We start from the raw sequence: 18,981 nt of genomic DNA, 5'->3' as shown, positions 1-18,981 counted from the left end.
CTGGAAAAGCCTCCCGCTTCATTTAAGTCTCGCGTATGGGAGCATTTTGGCTTCCCTGTCAAATATGATGACAGAAGAAGGGTGGTGGACAACACCATTACGGTTTGCAGGCAGTGTGCCACAAGATGGCTGTATGATCATGGAAATGCATTGAGCATGGCCACATATTTAAAGCGTCGTCACCCTGGTGTGTCAGTTACGGGAGACAACTCAGCCAAGAGACAAATTCTCACCGCGGCATTTAAGCCCTATGTTGCAGAATCAGACCGGGCTGAAGCCATCACCAAATCTCTTGGGATGTTTATCGCTGCAGACATGAGGCCATACTCTGTTGTGGAAAACAAAGGGTTTAAAAATACGGTGAAAGTGCTTGAGCCACGCTACGAAATCCCCTGGCACATCCACTTCAGTATGAAGATCGTGCCAGATCTTTATGAACAGGAAAATATCAAAATTGTCGACAAACTATCCAAGACATCCTCTGTTGCCCTCACCACAGACTGGTGGACCTCCAGGGCAACGGAAAGCTACGTGACTGTGACTGCTCACTACACCACAGAGGAGTGGGAGATGCGAAGTCCGGCGCTACAGACACGCCCCCTCTATGAGAGTCACACACGCACAAATCTGCCGCAGGTACTGCTAGGAGCAGTAGCAGAGTGGAAGCTAGAGGCGCCCAATAGCGATATCCCAACCACCACAGATAATGCCAAGAACCAAGTAAATGCAGTGATAGAGGCTGGACTGGGGCCACAGATAGCTTTCACATGTGATCAATTGAGCATCCCAAAGGGGAATCTCTGTGAACCAGATGGACCGCCTCCTTGGGAGGATCAGGAAGGTGGTTTCCTTATTCCACCGAAGCACAACAGCCGCTCATGTGCTTAAGACCAAGCAAGAAATGTTACAGCTACTGACCCACAAGCTCATACACGATGTCACAAGATGGAACTCCACTTATGACATGTTAGAGAGCTATCTTGAGCAGCAGGCAGCTGTATACTCTGCACTGACACACAAAACCCTGAAAAAAATAAAGACGTCGTCACCTTGTCTGATGACGTGAAAGTGGCAGGAGGAGGTCCTCCATGTGGTCAAACCCCTCAAAACGGTTACAACCCTATTGAGCACTGAAACTGCACCGTCTGTGTCCATGATCCTACCTCTGAAAACAAGGATTGTACAATCCGTGGCCCGAAGTGAGGAAGACGCACCATCACTAGAGATGAAAAGGCTGCCATAAGAGGACATTTTTTCTGATGTGGACACAGGCTATTTTTTTCATTCACTACTGTTCAAAGGAAGAAGGTATTTACATTTACGTCATTTAGCAGACGCTCTTATCCAGAGCGACTTACAGTAGTGAATGCATACATTTCATATATTTTTTTTTCTGTGCTGGCCCCCCGTGGGAATCGAACCCACAAGGTATCATGCATCATATTGCACTTTAATTTAACAATTGAGTATTGACCATTTTATTTCAACTTTGAAAAATCCCTTGCTTTAAGTGTTCTTTAAGTAATAAATGAAAAGCAAAGTTATTCATCTCCCTTTTTATTGCTGATCTGAAAAATGATGCGATCCATGACTCAAAACCGTGATCCGATCTGAACCGTGAGTTGTGTGATCCGTTGCACCAATAAGAATAATGAAAATGACTGCAGTTCCTACTGGTCATTGTTTTCAGGCTGGTTGTATTGGTGCTAGCTAGGTACCAAGCTAAAGCTAGCTACCCCAGAAGTTGCGGTCAAACAAATGCTGCTTTATTGCCAACGCGGTAATGTAAAACACATTGTTAGTAGGCACCGGTGTTTGTTTGTTTGCAGACTTTTCTGTACAGCTTTGACAGAGCTACTGTATCTATTTTGACTTGCAAAAGACCCAAACGGCATTCCATAGTATGTATGTCGTGAAGCTAATAGCAGTGCCGCTATTACTGTGTAAATCCGGTAGGGCAACATCTGAAAAATAGCGCACTTGGTAGTATGTACCGGTGCTCGACCAGTCGGCGAAAGCCAACATCACACACACACGACAGAGAACGGTTGATTGTCAAGGTCAATGAATTTCATTATCTTGGCTTTAATGGGTTTCGTCTGAGTTGTCTCGCTGAAATTTTCTTACTCTTTCAAATGACTGCTCTACTTGTTGACTGCTCAATCCACACAGCAGACATTGTGGGCTAGTTTAGGTATGCTGTGTTGCACGTGCAGCACAAACTTTTACGTAGCGTCATTACGTCATGTACCTACGTTATATAGGTATGCACAGTAGCTTTGACAAAGTTTTTTTTAACATCGACGTTAAACTAGACATCGGGCCGATACCGATGTGGGCATTTTTAGCTAATATCATCCGACTCCGATATGTTCACCGATATATCGTGCATCCCTAGATTTTGGTAGTGTTACAAGGCAACGTTTCTTAAACTTACAGAAGGCAAAGCATTTCTCCAAAAAAAGTGTGACTATTAGTTGGCAGGGGTATTTACTTCAACATTATTGTGACTTCCTGGTAGATGTTTTCTAAGACCTCTTTTCAATCTGTTTGACCAGAAATCAAAGCTATTACTTACGGACACCTTTTTCAGATGGAAAATGGTATCTATGCCTTCATTTCCCCAAAAAGAGAGACTCTTATCTTTCATTTGACACCCAATTTGATATGCTCCTATAAACTTCACCTTGGTGCTCATGGGTCTTTTTACATGGAAATGACCAGCTGTTGATTTTGGCATGAGTTGAAATGCCCAATGGAAGCACCGGTGTTCTGACAAACTCACTCACACCTAATCCTTTGTTTTAAACCCAAACAACAATGGCGTCTGGATGAAAGACTGTAAGACGTGCCAAATCCTGGTTTTAACCCAGCGGGTGCCAGACTCAGCTGAGATAAACAATGCAGAGAAAAGACAGAGGCAAATACAATACACTAACAATCTATAGCTCACCGCACCAGACCCCATGGCTAAGGTCCTTCAACATTGGATTACCAGCTGAATGGAATGAGAACAGGAAAAAACATCCGTGTAGCGTTTCACTACGTTCCAGGTAGCTAGAACACATTAGGGAACATTTACCCAAGGATAAAGCAAAGCGAGGGGGAATTGGTGAATGATTTCACCACACACAAAGATGTGGTATGAGATATGTGAACCGAAGCGAGCTGTTGTTGTGTCTACATGTGTCAAACAGTCTACTGACAGCGAGCATACGGGGGAAATCTCCCAAAATAGGCCGTGTTCTCTCAGCTATTCAGTCACAATCATTATTGTGGGTACACTGTCATTGTGGATTAGTGTGAGAGAAAGTTGAGACAGATATTTTGTTTTTCCATCGAGACCCCCCCACACACACACACCGGTGTTTTACCTTATTGTAAGCTCTGAGGTTATTGTATACATCAGGAGTGTGACGCTAAAGACACGTGGCAAGCAAAATCAACAACCTCTGCATCATTCAAGAAGGCATTAATGTTCACAGTTACACTATAGCTAAACGGGCGTCCAGCGCTTCCCGTAACGCACTCGCGTTGCGTCACGTCCAATGGCCGTGTCCATGCTCAAGAATCAGAGGTTCAATTCTCGATGGATGACGTAAACATTCTATCTTTGTTGTACATGGCCTCGACTATACACCACTGGTTGTTTTATTAAGATTGATGAAATCAAGAAGCTACTACTAGCAAGCTAGCTATATTGACTAGCTAAGTTCACAATGTAAACAAAAGCAACTTGTGAAATCAGAATATAATTTAATACAACCACTAGCAATAATTTTACTTCTATGGGTACACACTATCAACAGCCAGTGAAATAGCATGGCGCGAAATACAAAACAGCAAAAATCTCATAATTTCATTTTCTCAAACAATCAACTATTTTACACCATTTTAAAGATAAGACTCTCGTTAATCTAACCACATTGTCCGAGTTCAAAAAGGCTTTACGGCGAAAGCATAAAATTAGATTATGTTAGGACATAAACTTCACAAGAAAAATCACACAGCCATTTTCCAAGCAAGGACATGCATCACAAAAAACAAAAATTCAGCTAAAATATTCACTAACCTTTGATGATCTTCATCAGATGGCACTCATCGGACTTCATGTTACACATTACATGTATGTTTTGCTCGATAAAGTTCATATTTATTTATTATTGATGAATATGCTACAGCACAGTAGGCTAAATAGAATAACGATGCCGTTCCGCTTTCAAAAACTCGCCCCGTGTAAAACGGCACATTTCGGCACATATAGTGGAGCTGAAGAGTTAGCCGTTATGTAAATGCACGCTGAAAAGTGCCTTGGCTCCAAGTTAGAGCAGGTCCGCTGGACCCATGGCCCAGGCAGACAAAAGTCTGAGCCATTTGGGTAAAACAATGGGGTACATTTCTCAATGTAAATGCACCAAAAGAGAACGGCCCCAAGGACATCAACACGTTTCTTGAATGCAAATCATGAAAAGATTTCACACTGTGAGCAATAGAAAGAGAGGTAGAGACACAGGAGGAGGGAGAGACAGCGAGCCTGTGCTTCAATTCTGATGATGCAGGAAACATATGACAGCTAGCCTCTCATGTTGGAATACTCCATATGGCATTCCCCTCACACCGCAGCGAACCAAAACACTAGGATAGAGGCCTCGTTAAGGAACACAGAGACACACTTTACAGCCCACCTGCATTCCCACAGTGTTCGGTATCCTTCTCCAAGCCTCCTTTACACACACACACACACACACACACACACACACACACACACACACACACACACACACACACACACACACACACACACACACACACACACCAGCTCTTTCAGCAGACGCCAGGGACCAGGGACTGACACAAGCTGTCTCCAAGGCTCTGCTAGAGGCGCGTTGGCACAGGACCCGCCAGCCCACCAGCCTTGGCACAGACAACCACCTCAATTACCTCGACTAACCGGTGCCCCCGCACACTGACTCTTTACCGGTACCCCCTGTATATAGCCTCGCTGTTGTTATTTTACTGCTGCTCTCTAATTATTTGTTACACACACATATACATTTTTTTAACTGCATTGTTGGTTTTGGCTAAAAAGCATTTCACTGTAAGGTTGTATTCGGCGCAAGTGACAAAGAAAATTTGATTTGACCTAACAAGTGCACCACAAGCCTCTAAAAGACTGGGTACTCAACCCAACTCACACCCTGAAAAGAATGACAGAGGGTAGTTCTGGGTACCAGGCTATACCCATATACTGCCAGTTTACCATCAATCATCTTTTTCTTTTTTTAGTTTAAAAACAATATCCCAAGTATAAATACAGTAAAGTACACACACTAAAATGGTAAAAACAAAATAGTGTTGCAAAATAGCGCTGCTAATTTCAAACAATGGGGCATTCAAGGAGATCGTCTGATCAGGAATTTGTGATGGTATCACTGCCCCCCCCACCCCCTCCCTGCTTGAGGGACAAAAGAGGAAATGCCCCCCCCCCCACCCATGTGTCTTGAGGATACCTGGACCACCTACTGAGATGTGCCTTTTGTTAAGTAAATCAGGTGATAAATGTGCTGAAAAGGAGACTGGGGGAGGACTATAAATCATAGGGCTGGGCGGTATGACCTCACTTCCACCAAGACAGGCATATCTACGCCAAATCTCTTTTCTGCATCTAAATAAATCACACCTCTTACTCGTTGGGTCATAAACTTACAGACAGACAGACACACACAAAGTCACAGAAAGAGAAAGACTCAACCCAGTAGATCTGGGACAGATCTGGGACACAAAGCGGCCAGCCCATACAGCCCAGCCCATACGAGCTGTATTCTTCTGACAGCCATGTCGTGTAATGTTGACATAGTAGCAGGAGGAAATGTACAGTTTGATGTTGAGCAGCGGGCCCGTTTGGTGCTGCTAATGTCCGTTTTGCCATACCCAACCAGCCAGTGAGTCAGTCCAGATAACATGACCCAGTCCTCGGCAGACAGAGCTCTGAGCTTAGAGACACTGATAGCCAAACACAGCTGCGCGTGTGTGTGTGTGTGTGTGTGTGTGTGTGTGTGTCTCTCTCTCTCACACACCTGGTCTCCCCTCTCACTCAAAGCACCCAACACTACTCTATTACCCTTTTCAGAAAGAAGATGTGGTATATTACCTGTAAAAAAATAAAAAAATAAATAGAAGGCAATGTTTATATGACCCCCTTTTTAAACAGCTGGTTATTTATCACTTTCTTGTATGTGTACCCCATCTATACATATCAGTGGGTAATTGGCACATTGGGAGGGCTGGCGTGTGTTAAACCAGTGGGACTGTTTGCATTTCAAATTAGGAAGGTGTTAAACAATTGAAGTGTTAATTAATTTACTGTATAGAAGCAGAGAACCATTCAGGACCCGATTCCTGTATTTTGGATACAGGGTTGGAAAATGCAGGAATCATGAGGTATTTTAGCCTCTACCCCTTTATAACAAATAGCAGGTAAAAAGTTGCAGGCATGGTAAATTAGTGGAAACTTTGTCTGTGTATGAAAGTGGTCTCCGAATTAGTGAGCTATTTTCCCTCCACTCTCCTTTCTAAAAAAAAAAGACAAGAAAAAAGACCACCACTCCTTTTATCCTTTCATCTGCCAAACAACATTGTGTTACAGCGAGACAAGTGGTCAGAGTTCAGCCAGGGTCACTTCCTATTTAAAGATAGTCTTTGAAGAGGGTAGGGTTTCAGATGTTTTTGGAAGACGGGCAGGGACTCTGCTTTCCTAGCATCAGGAGGAAGCTGGTTCCACCATTTGGGTTCCAGGACAGAGAAGAGTTTGGACTGGGCTGAGCAGGAGCTGCCCTCCTGTAGGGGTGGCAGGGCCAAGAGACCAGAGGTGGCAGAACAGCGTACTCTGGTTGTGGTGTAGGGTTTGAGCGTAGCCTGAAGGTTGGGAAAGGCAGTTCATCTTGATGCTCTGTTAGAAAGTACCATGGTCTTACAGTGGATGCGAGCTTCGACTGGAAGGAAGCCAGTGGAGTGTGCGGATGAGCGGGGTGACATGAGAGAATTTGGAAAGGATGAACACCAGGCGGGCTGCGGCGTTCTGGATAAGTTGCAGGGGTTTAATAATGGCAGAAGCGGGGAGCCCAGCCAAAAGCGAGTTGCAGTAGTCCAGACGGGAGATGACAAGGGCCTGGATTAGGACCTGCGCCACAAAGTCCAAACATCTCCTTTACTTCCCTTTTGCTGCTCATCAGCAGGGCCTGAACACCATCCAAGTCACTTCCACTATAAACACCGTAGGCCCGAGGACATTGAAAAAAAAACACTGTAAAAAAATCAGTTATGCCAAGATGGCAAGAACCAGTGTCTGGAACGTGTTTCATAGGACACTCGTTCTGCAACACCTTGCTACTCGCTAGCATTATCAACTAAAACACAAACCGCAGCATGTAGTGTTCATCCCATGTTTCATGAGCTGAAATGAAAGATCCCAGAAATGTTCTATACGCATCTCTCATTTGCCAAGATAATCCATCCACCTGAGAGAATGACTTTTCAAGGGAGCGAAATAAACACAATGATCATTACACAGGTGCAGCTTGTGCTGGCTACTAAAATGTGCAGTTTTGTCACAACACACCGTTAAGTTGAGGGAGCCTGCAAGTGGCATGCTGACTGCAGGAATGCTCACCAGAGCTGTTGCCAGATATTTTTTGTTAATTTCTCTACCATAAGCTGCCTCCATCTTTTTCGAGAATTTGGCAGTAAGTCCAACCGGCCTCACAACCGCAGGCCAAGTGTAACCACGACAACCCATGACCACCACACCCGGCTTCTTCACCGTCGAGAGTCAGACCAGCCACCCGGACAGCTGATGAAACTGTGGGTTTTGCACAACTGAAGAATTTCTGCACAAAATGTCAGAAACCGTCTCAGGTATGCTCACCTGCGTGCTCGTCGTCCTCACCAGGATCGTGACCCGACTACAGCTTGGCGTCGTGACCGACTTCAGTGGCCAAATGCTCACCTTCGTTGACCACTGAAGTGTGCTCTTCACGGATTAATCCCGGTTTCCACTGTACCGGGCAGATGGCAGACAACGTGTATGGCATCGTGTGGGGCGAGCAGGTTGCTGATGACAATGTTGTGAACAGAGTGCCCCATGGTGGCGGTATGGTAAGGGCAGGCATAAGCTACAGACAACACAATTGCATTTTAATTGATGGCAATTTGAATGCACAGAAATACCGTGATGAGATCCTGAGGCCCATTGTCGTGCCATTCATCTGGCGCCATCACCTCATGTTTCAGCATGATAACGCACGGCCCCATGTCGCAAGGATCTGTACACAATTCCTGGAAGCTGAAAACGTCCTATTTCTTCCATGGCCTGCATACTCACCAGAGATATCACCCATTGAGCATGTTTGGGAAGTAGTGGGACAACATTCCACAGGCCACAATCAACAGCCTGATCAACTCAATGCGAAGGAGATGTGTCGCACGCTGCATGAGGAAAATGGTGGTCAGATCAGATACTGACTGGTTTTCTGACCCACGCTCCTACTTTTATTTTTTAAATGTAACCAAACAGAAGCATATCTGTATTCTGAGTCATGTGAAATCCATAGATTAAGGCCCTAATTTATTCATTTCAATTGACTGATTTCCTTATGTGAACTGTGACTCGGTAAAACCGTTGAAATTGTTGCGTTGATATTTTCTGGGTCAGTGTATCGAGCTACCGTAACCAACACCAGGCACAGTCTCGCGTTTGACGGCCCGCAGAACTTGGAGCTAGCGTCGGATGTAATACATATCCTGCCCGTCTGATTCTTCCAACAACTTTACGGGAAGCCTAGTTTCACTAGAGTAGCTATTTTCCGATCAATGTGTGCATTGCACTTCAAGGTTCCTACCAAAGATGCACTGTGTTGTCTGGGGGAATTCATTTTTTGCATGGTACGCGGGGGGTTTTGCTCATTTACCATTCAATTGGTCCTCCTAAGGAGAGGTCTCAGCCACGCAAAGCGAACACGCCCAGTCTTTTCCCAGAAAACACAATGCCACCACGTGTTAATAAGCAAAAAGGGGACATGAATTGTTGACATAATTGTAATTCAAACCCTCAAGTCATGACAGTCCCTTACCAAATTCGGTTTTGGACGAGACTGACATTAATACCAAAATTATCCTATTTACACTTTGAGGTCCATTTTGACACTAGAAATGAACATTTCTGACTCATATCAATGCCACACAGGCCAAGCAGAGAAGTTGGTTCTATGGGGCAGTTGACCTTTAAACATTTAAATCTAAGACAACAACCTTTTTTCTACCTTTCGCTCTTCCGCTCCATACTTACCATAAATATCAGTAGCCGCTGACTAGCCAGTAAGCTTGCAAACTATTCAACAATGCAAGGGGCGTTTCCTCTACACCTGAATAACGCAACAATTCACAAGCATGGTCAGACAATTAAAGGGTTTATTTTCTCATTCATACAGGCATTAGCCTAGCTAAATGTAGCTTGCAAGACAATAACGCTAGCTAATCATGTTAGCATATCAAACGTCAACATTTATTCCTAAAACGACTAACTAAGATTTCACCTTTCTTACAACTGTTAAATACATATTTGTATGTTTAGTGTTAGAGAAAATGTCCGTATTTTCTAAAGGTCTCTCTTAATCAAAACGTCTGCCTCCATCGCTGTGAACGTCTCACAGAGCTCTAGCTTGGCCTCCTGAAATCATTAGGAACTCGCCTTTGATCTCATATTAATCTATGACAAAAAAAAAAGTGCTTTTTGGTTTAAAATCTATGATTCATTTTAATTCACGGCTATAAAAATGGATCTCTGGATGTGTTAGAGCAATGAAAGCGCTCTCTCCTGCTGCGTTACGGTGTAAGGACTGCAGGCATGTGCTCTGTCAGTGGCTGTGGGGTAGGGTTCAGACAGGAGTTAATGCACAGTCGGAAGACCGAATAAAATGGTAGGAGGGACATCCCAACTTCAAGTGGTTTTACATTTCACATCCTACGCCACCAAAAAAAAATGTTGAACCGGTACCAGAACCACACAGGTCCCCTCAACAGGGACTTTACATCTATTAAGATACGGCAACAATTTTAGAACGTAACAGCATGTCACTGCAATCTCAGGTAAAACTCAATAAAACAAGTTCAAAATATTGTGAAAATGTCTATACATTACAGCTGTTTGAAAATAATTCCTCTGCTATTAGGATTTTTTTGCTTCATGAACGTTGAGCTAAACGAGACAATTCTGTTTACACTGCTCTGCTTAAGGGGGGGGGGCAACTGTCGGGCAAGTGGCATGCGACCTCCGGAGGTAGCGTTTGAGACGTCAGAAACACGCATGTTCACGTTACAGCTCTCGATATTCTCCTTAAATTCGCGAGAACAGAGCCAAAGCTTGCGACTGAAAACCAACCTGGTCTCGTAACAGTGGGGGCTCCAACTCTCCCCTCATTGGAAATGCAAAGCCTCCTGAAGAAGAGTGAGAAGAGAATAGAAGAGGGGGGGGGGTTGGGGAATTCTCAAGAGCTAACAAACGTACAGGGCTGTAGGAGGGGAGGGAGGGTAGCCATTGATCTCCCTACTTCCCTCAACAGTGTGCCTGCTCCTCCCCATCCCCCCTTCCTTATTCTTTACCTCTTTCTGTTTCGGGAGTTCAGTTAATTTTAGCCAAGCCCATTGTGGTGAGTGAAGGGGTGGTATGGAGAGGTCTCTGCCCTGCTATACTGGGTCATGCGTGCTGGATCGACACACAGGGATCCCCCCCCCGAGACACACACACACAAAGACAGGCTACCATAAAGCTCCTTTTCTGAGAGCGAGAGAGAGAGAGAGAGAGATTGAGAGGAGAGTGTTAGGCTAACTGGATTGTGCCATTTCTTATTACTGGCCACCCCAACTTCAGTTTCTGGGCCTAACCAACGGATCACCTGACGCTCGAAGGGAACATAGCTTGATGGAACTGATTTAAAAAAAAAAAAGATCAGGAAATTCAGGAATGTGAGGAGGCCAAAGCGGTTTTCTATGACTAAGGAAAAACAGAAATATAGCCCAATGTTTTGGTCCATTTAAGTGAGACAGTTGCAGAGGAACATTCCCTCCTGATTCTTAACTCCAGCATGGCATCCCAGGTGAAGGTTTGTACAAGATACCAGGAAGGTAGGAGAGAGAGGGGGGGGAAAAAGAGGATAAGAGCAAAAACTGAAGCGGTAGCGAGCTAACTTAAAAACATTGAAAGACGATTTGGTCTGAGAACATACAACAATAAAAAATACTTTTACAACAAAAAAAAAAGGTATGTGGGAATCCCATCAGATAAATGATCTAGTCGACCAAGCCGTAGCGTACCAACTGATTTAAACCCAGCAGCTGGCCCAGACCAGTCAACTCAGGCGGGAAGGAAAGGAGATCAACTCTGAAAGTCATACTGTAACTCACTCCTTTTGTCCAGACCAGATGAGACTATGTCCCAAATGGCCCCCTATTCCCTTTATAGTGCACTACTTTTCGAAAAGGGCCCACAGGGGCCTATATAGTGTGACATTTGGAAAACAGCCGTATTCTGGAGACTGGACCGTCAATCCTTCATCTCGAACAATGCTGTTCACCATTTTATTCATTCCTCGCCTTGGCGAGGGGAGATGGGGGGGGGTTAAAAGGGGCTGAAACAAGGGGATTGAGTATCTCACTGCCTGGAGCAAGGCTGAAACACAAGCAACTCACATGTATTGAAAATGTTGCCATGGCTAGTCTCCTGCAGCATTGGAAGCGAGGGAGCATACTGCTTCAGAAATGAGCTATTTCACTAGGTTCTTCTTGACAACCAAACATTTTTTTACACACATCTTAAATTGCTCCAATAAGTAAACAAGACTGGTCCCTGGTCCCAAAACCTTGCCTATGAACAAATACTACGTGGAATTGTGAACTACTGCTTAAACGTAAAACAAAATGGAATATGAAGGGAGACTTCCGTACAATGACAGAGAGCCCATAAACCCAAAAAGGAAGATCACCCAGTAACAAATTTCTAGATCTTTTGAACAAACAGAACACAGCTTTTTTTTTTTTTTAAAGAGGCGAGGTCAGTGGGAGTTCAGGCATCGGAACAAAGGAGTAGCAGCTCACCCCGTCAGAGAAACATGTGCAAGGGAGTAAAGTAGCCGGGGGGCCGGGAGGGCAACAGCCGCAGGCCCACCACAGAGACCCAGCCACCCCACCCCAGCACGCCCAAGAGTGATGGATGTGAGAGCCAGGGCTGGTAACCGCCACAGGATTCGGAAATACTGATCTAGATGAAGCCATCTTTCTGAGTGTGCAGAGAAACATCAGGAATTCGGAATATTTCTGTGCATTTTATAGTTTGTCTTTTGACGAATGGGAGAGAGGACGAGAGCGAGGTGAGATAGGATGTGTCGAGAGAGAGGTCTAACCAAGCTTATAATGTATTCCCTATGCTCTGCTTAGTTCGCTAGGCCTAACTGGAACTAAAGGCTATACTGTTGGCCTGGGTCGGTGTTTTTTTTATTTATTACTTATTTTTTTAACCTTATTTAACTAGGAAAGTCAGTTAAGAGCAAATTCTTATTTTCAATTACAGCCTAGGAACAGTGGGTTTACTGCCTTGTTCAGGGGCAGAAAGACATATTTTATAACCTTGTCCGCTCGGGGATTCGATCTTGCAACCTTTCGGTTACTAGTCCAACGCTCTAACCACTAGGCTACCTGCCAGTGTGTCTCAACAGTTGATAGAGAATACATCCACTACTGCAGTGGCCACCAACCTTTACTGAGTCAACATAACTTAGCAAGCAGAGATGTACTGCTCAGATGTATTTTTTAAACATGACTGAATTTTTTTTTTTTTTACATTAACCTATTAAAAACTGTTCTGTAGAAATGAGTTTTGTGCAGTAGGCCTAAAACATTACCACAGCATATCAGCTATATGCTTGGCCCGCCAATATTATTCTCAGACCATATCATATTTCAAAACTTGAGCTTTGATAACAAAATAAATCAGTTCATGTAGCACGAGGCACAGCTGAACACAAATTTAAATAATTTGTTTTATTATTTTACTGGTCTGATGGTACCTGCATCTGATGGTCATGGTGCTTTCAAGACAGCTGGGAACCCGGTGGGGGGGGGGGTCAAATCATGTCCGTGATCTTCAGGCCAGAGCTCTAGAAAGGATGCCCGAGTTCCCAGTAGCTTTGAACACAGCATTAGTGTGAGATTTCCGAGTTCCCAGTTGCCTTGAACACAGCATTAGTCTGAGCGGAGGGAGAGAGCAGCAGAGGGTCTAGCTCTCACGGTCCCTGCTCACTCCTTTTCTCTGGTGAGACTTCCCACATTGTCCTCCACCTGATGGCGAAACTCAATTCGCAACGCATCCCTCTCAGGCACAAATTCATGTTGTTCCTATGACGAGAGAAAGTGAAATATTCCTTGACATTAAAATAGACACGACGAGATGCTAATAATAAAACACAGGCCTATCAATACACTTGGCAATTCATTAATTCCAGCACGAGTGGAAGTAGGGAGAAGTGTGTTTTATGTTTTGTAAAAGTGTTGAATAAAAACTTGCAAAACATGAACTCACTAAAAAGACAGCATCACTTTGCTGTATTCTTTGACAGACTCTCTGGTCATTGTTTTAAAAGTTATGATATGTCAAGTAGGCTAGTATCAAACTTAGCTGGGGCCGGGGTTGTACAAGCTGTAGGCATGGAGATTTGAGCTATGCGATTTAGCCACAGCTCTCCCGGTGCGCCAGGTAGCATGAGTTTGCAAATTAAATGGTTCAAAATGGGAACGCTTTTCCTATCCAGCGCGCAGAGTTTCTGAATCAAGTGCACCTATCTTCAACGGCGAAACAAAACAAAAAAGGGAGCACAAGCTTTTCTACAGAAATGTTTGGTGATTGACTAGGAATGCCTTGAAGACGGACCAGTCGACCGCCCGGTTGGTGACCACCGCACTAGTGTATAAAAATATCAACCAAAACATCTGTTTGTTCAACTTTAGATTTTAAAACTTCAAAACCAGCTAAAATTGGGTCAACAATTATTCTTTCAAAATTATAACAATTTCAACCACTGAATGCCCTAAAAATGCTTGCAGGGGTAGGCCTACTCACTCATCACCAAAGCTCCTCTCCACAGAAGCACTTGATTATCGACGCGTTAAGTTACAAACACGATTGAGAACATAGGGTTGTCTGTGCTACCAGGCTCCCTTGATAATTGAATAACTCACTGACAGATTGCATCAATTTGACCCATTGACTCAAGAAACCATGACAGGGCAGTGGCACACATCAAATTACAAACAAGACCAGGGTTTGGGGATGGGGGTTTGGTTGGTGTTGCATTACATCCACAGATTTGGAGTTAAGAGGACAAAGTGAGGTTTGGTTCATTAAAAAGCAGCAAAAATGGACTGGCCTAAACCTCTGTTAGAAACCACACCATGAGCACAGGAATTTTATCCGATTATTTTGTGCATCTTGTCTTTTTTCCCTGTCATATTCCCCCTGGCTTCGCCATGGCGGGAGCACCTCATCCTGACCACAGCATATGGAAAATCCCAGGTAGCATTGCTAGAGACCGTCCTACACACCTGGAGCAACAGGCCCGGGCCGGACCGTGTCTGACTAAGCAGCAACACACAGGTGTCAGGGCAGAGAGCTACCATCCCGTAGCCACATCTCAGGATTTATTTACATGGGCAGATTACTGTTTTGACTGGATTCACATCACCTAGCTGTGTGGTCAGAGGTCTGACCAAACACAGATTTATATCAAAGCAACACCTGAATTAAATGAGAAATGAGCTAAATGCCAAGTTAGATTTGTACAGCTTGTAAAATAATATGAGTCAACCTAGAATGTTGCATTTTTTTTTTTTAAGGGAAACGATGAAAATACATTTTGGCATGAAATGTTTTTGTGGGATAAATCAGAAACAAACAGACCTCAGCCTCAAACCAGAAGACAGAATATGAGCTTTCATTCAGTCCACTCATTAGAAGTACACCACAGCAAAGGCAGGAATATTTAAAGACATCAATCGTAAAATAAAATGGATAATATGATATTGTGAGGCCAATGAGAGAGAGAGAGAGGGAGAGAAAAACAGAGTGAACAAAATAAAAACAGATAGAATGAGAGAGAGAAATTGTGAAGGGGGCAAGAGAATAGAGAAAGGAGAGAGAAATCGTGACAAAGGAGGCTCCGGTTATCAGAGCAGGCCTGAAAGCTGGGTCTCAGTGGTAGGATGAAGAGTAGTGGGGAGATGAAACACAATTTGGGCCGGGCCCCCTACTGACCAGAACTACGGGGCCTGCCTCTGAAGTAACCCCCTTCATCACCACATGTCTCACAGCCACCACTGTAGTATAGTCGGTTAGCCATTTGTTGATCAAGAGACACTACCTTCAAAATGAACAATACAAAACAGTGTTTCCCATTACAGAAGTAGTCTGGGTTATATTTCAAATAACACAGATTTATTTTCTGGGATATTTAGAAAGGTTTATAAAAATTAAGTATCAATCTGTAATGGCATGCTATTGTGTACAATACACTTTGTACTCACAAAATAACTACACAGTCCACAAAATGTGGAAGCAAAATTAAGGTAGCCTAGTAATTTAAATCCATCTATAATTAAAATGTACAACTATCAAATAAACAACCATTCTAATTACTGGTGTTCTCATCATAGCCTACAATCAGGCAAAGGGAAAATAAGTATAAACTCCGGCTAAAATATTATGTTTCTTTATTCAAATTAACGGCATATCGAATAAATTAATATGTAGCAGTGTCATACTATTCATTAGAATAGGAGCAGTGGTGACAGGAGGGGGAAATGTGAACCCAGTGTTTGAAGTTCAAAGAAACCCTCTTCCTCCCCTTCATTCACACACCAATTTGGGTGTTTTATGCTATAGGCCGCCAAAACATTTGTCACGCCAATAATAAAAGGTTCTGAGAAGATAATGCGGTTAACCAATGTCGAAATCCTGCCAGCAAACAACGTTATCAGAATAATTGATCCTCCGACCCCTTGAATTAATCCTTCCTATAAGCGATAAAGTTCCAGATAATGTGTCCCAACACCAACTATTTCAAGGTGCTGTTACGCAGCAACATTGTCAAGATCCTTCGAAGAGAACGCCTTTCAGAATGGTTGCTACTGAGCCATTCAAAAAGGTAAATATACAACCATCTAAGAAAGAACGCGGCTGTAATCGATATAGTTTGATGGAACATTAATTACATTTCTGACAACAGTTACAACAGTGTAGCACTGCAACCATGTAGCAACTAAAGATAATGCAACATACATTTGCCGATTGTAGACTGCAAATGAACCAATTCATGATACAATGCGCAATTAGGACTAGATAAAATCTATTTAAAAAGTATGTTGTCGAATTATTATTTTTTTTAATTGGCGAATGTTGACAGAAATCGAAACAGAAAATTGTGGTTACCTGCATGGTGAAGACTCCAAGCTCCTGCGAGGACAGTTTTTTCATTTGTACGGCTAAAACTTGTGCCTCCTCCAAGATCGAAAACTCCGTTTCAGCGCCACAAAATCCACAACATAGAAGCGACAATACTGCCACAAAGCTAAAAAAAACAGCCATGAAGTTACACCAGTGGAGTCTCGAGTTCCTATTCCAATTCGTGAATGGAGATCGTGTTAAAATCACGGATCCTTCTCCCCCTACTCGCCTCGCCATATGATGGCTGGGGTAGTAGTTGAATAGTAAACTGGAAATTCGCTTTGCAGCCCTGAGGGAAAAACTTCAAGGGAACTATTTTACAACTTCGTAGCTATACCTGGCCTTAATGTCAAGACGAAATTCCTCGACTTTAAACGACGACATCAATTCATATTTTGGAAATCCACGAAGGTAGGAGAATACAATCCATAAAAGCGCTGATAGTTGTGCATTTGTCGATAGATCCTGCTCACTCCGCACCAACTCCAGTAAAGCGTAAGCCCGAGAATCACAATGGGGGTGAAAGTAGGAGTACGGGAGCAAAACAACGGCATGGCTCTTGAGTTGGGAATGGATTGGGATTGTATTTGGAGAACGATCTCCCAAAACAACTAGGCTACTGTAAAACAATATGCTGGACATATAATCTACCAATAGCTGCTGGACATCTGTAGAAGCAACATAGTATTTTATAAAACAACAAACCACAGTATAGACAAACACTGTGGAATATCGTTTTTATTGAAATGCTCATCAAGCAAATAGATATTACATAGGGCTAACGCACTTTTTTAAGTGCTTTAGGTTGACTGCTATGTTACTGTAGTAATGGTGGATGTCGTAGTCTTTTGACTGTAGAAAAACAAGAATCTCTAAAGTCGTCCCAGGTGAGGGAGGACCAACTGGCTGCGCAGGAGCCTTACCTAGTCGGTCTGGAACTCACCAATAGGCTACATTTCTCATTTGTGAAATTGAAACTAGCCAGTAAAACACGGGACCGGAGTCTCCCATAGAACATACTGTCTTCAGTGTCCATAATGTAAAGCAAGTAAAACCGGGGCTGGAGTCTCCCATAGAACATACTGTCTTCAGTGTCCATAATGTAAAGCAAGTAAAACCGGGGCTGGAGTCTCCCATAGAAAATACTGTCTTCAGTGTCCATAATGTAAAGCAAGTAAAACCGGGGCTGGAGTCTCCCATAGAACATACTGTCTTCAGTGTCCATAATGTAAAGCAAGTGAAACCGGGGCTGGAGTCTCCCATAGAACATACTGTCTTCAGTGTCCATAATATAAAGCAAGTGAAACCGGGGCTGGAGTCTCCCATAGAACATACTGTCTTCGGTGTCCATAATGTAATTCACAGAACAGACACAACGTTCTAGGCTACTCCAAATACTATACTGTATGTCGTTTAAATGATCTCTGTATTTTATTTTATGCATGTAACTGAGATCTGATAATAAGATGTGACTGTGTTTGGAAGAATATGGGTTTCTAACGACAGTAAAGTCCTGCTCAGAGTAATATACATTTCATGTGATTCTTTAGAAGGGCTGCCACATGCCTACTTCCATCCAGTTGATGACCTCCAATCAGCAGCCGCCTTTAAAAAAAGCCCTGATTGGAGAATAGTACACATGAGCGTAAAGTCGTGTTCCCCTGCTCAGACGTTGCTGACGCATGCCAAATCGTACAATGCCTGGATAGGTATTTTACATATCAGCTAACCTCATCATATGTTATATCAATTTGGTGCCCCACTGGCGACTGCACAGTCGATGACGTGTCACGCAACCATTGGTTGATGCATGCAACGTCTGAGCAGGGGAACGCAACTTAATTATGACCCAGCTGAGGTCTTTTGGGACATTCATGTGATCATCGAAAGTGAGAAATGGGAAATCCTAAGATCGAATTGTGTTCAAGTGCTTTTGAAGTCAGCCAATTCTTCAACCAGTAATATTTCAGCTAGCTTGATAAGCTAGCTAACGTTGATAATGTGGGACTGGAATGTGATGTTTATATGTGTATAGGACTTTTATTGTGACATGCATCCATACCTGTATTCTAATTGACTCCTGTATTAGAGCGAGGGCTTCTTGGTAGAAGATCAGTCAGAGCTGCCATGATGTAGTGTGTGGAGGTGTCGCCATTCCCTCTCCCCTTATTATTTATTTATTTGATATCCCCTTATGAGTTATGCAGAGTCTCATCATTAAAGTTTGTAGTTTAATGCACTGATGGCGCATTGTCAGCTTCTTCAACTACAAGACCTATAACCAATGGCCTTAAAGTCAATTTATGGTTAATCCGGGAGGTTCTGCATTTGCCGCATTTACTGCGATGTGGACTCTGCAGAAGTCAGGGCATTCATACTTCTTGCGCTTCATAGAGCTGTTGTGAAGGAAGTTGTCAAAGAAGTGAGTTTGTGTTTAG

The 18,981-nt window shown here is 43.4% G+C and overlaps 1 protein-coding gene across 1 annotated transcript in view; it reads right to left on the bottom strand.

Annotated features, from left to right (window-relative positions):
• The window catches only part of LOC106584031 (VWFA and cache domain-containing protein 1), a 79,981-nt gene extending 62,933 nt beyond the window's left edge, over positions 1-17,048 (bottom strand). The window contains exon 1 of the mRNA XM_014168821.2: positions 16,529-17,048. Within this exon, the coding sequence (XP_014024296.1) occupies positions 16,529-16,780 (252 nt within the window). The 5' untranslated portion in view covers positions 16,781-17,048. The remainder of the gene's footprint in view (positions 1-16,528) is intronic.
• Between the last annotated feature and the right edge of the window lie 1,933 nt (positions 17,049-18,981).

The sequence above is a fragment of the Salmo salar genome, chromosome ssa23 (assembly GCF_905237065.1).
Source record: "Salmo salar chromosome ssa23, Ssal_v3.1, whole genome shotgun sequence".
Classification (NCBI taxonomy): Eukaryota; Metazoa; Chordata; class Actinopteri; order Salmoniformes; family Salmonidae; genus Salmo; species Salmo salar.
Note: the sequence above shows the minus strand (reverse complement) of the source record. Positions and strands in the feature narration are given on the sequence as shown.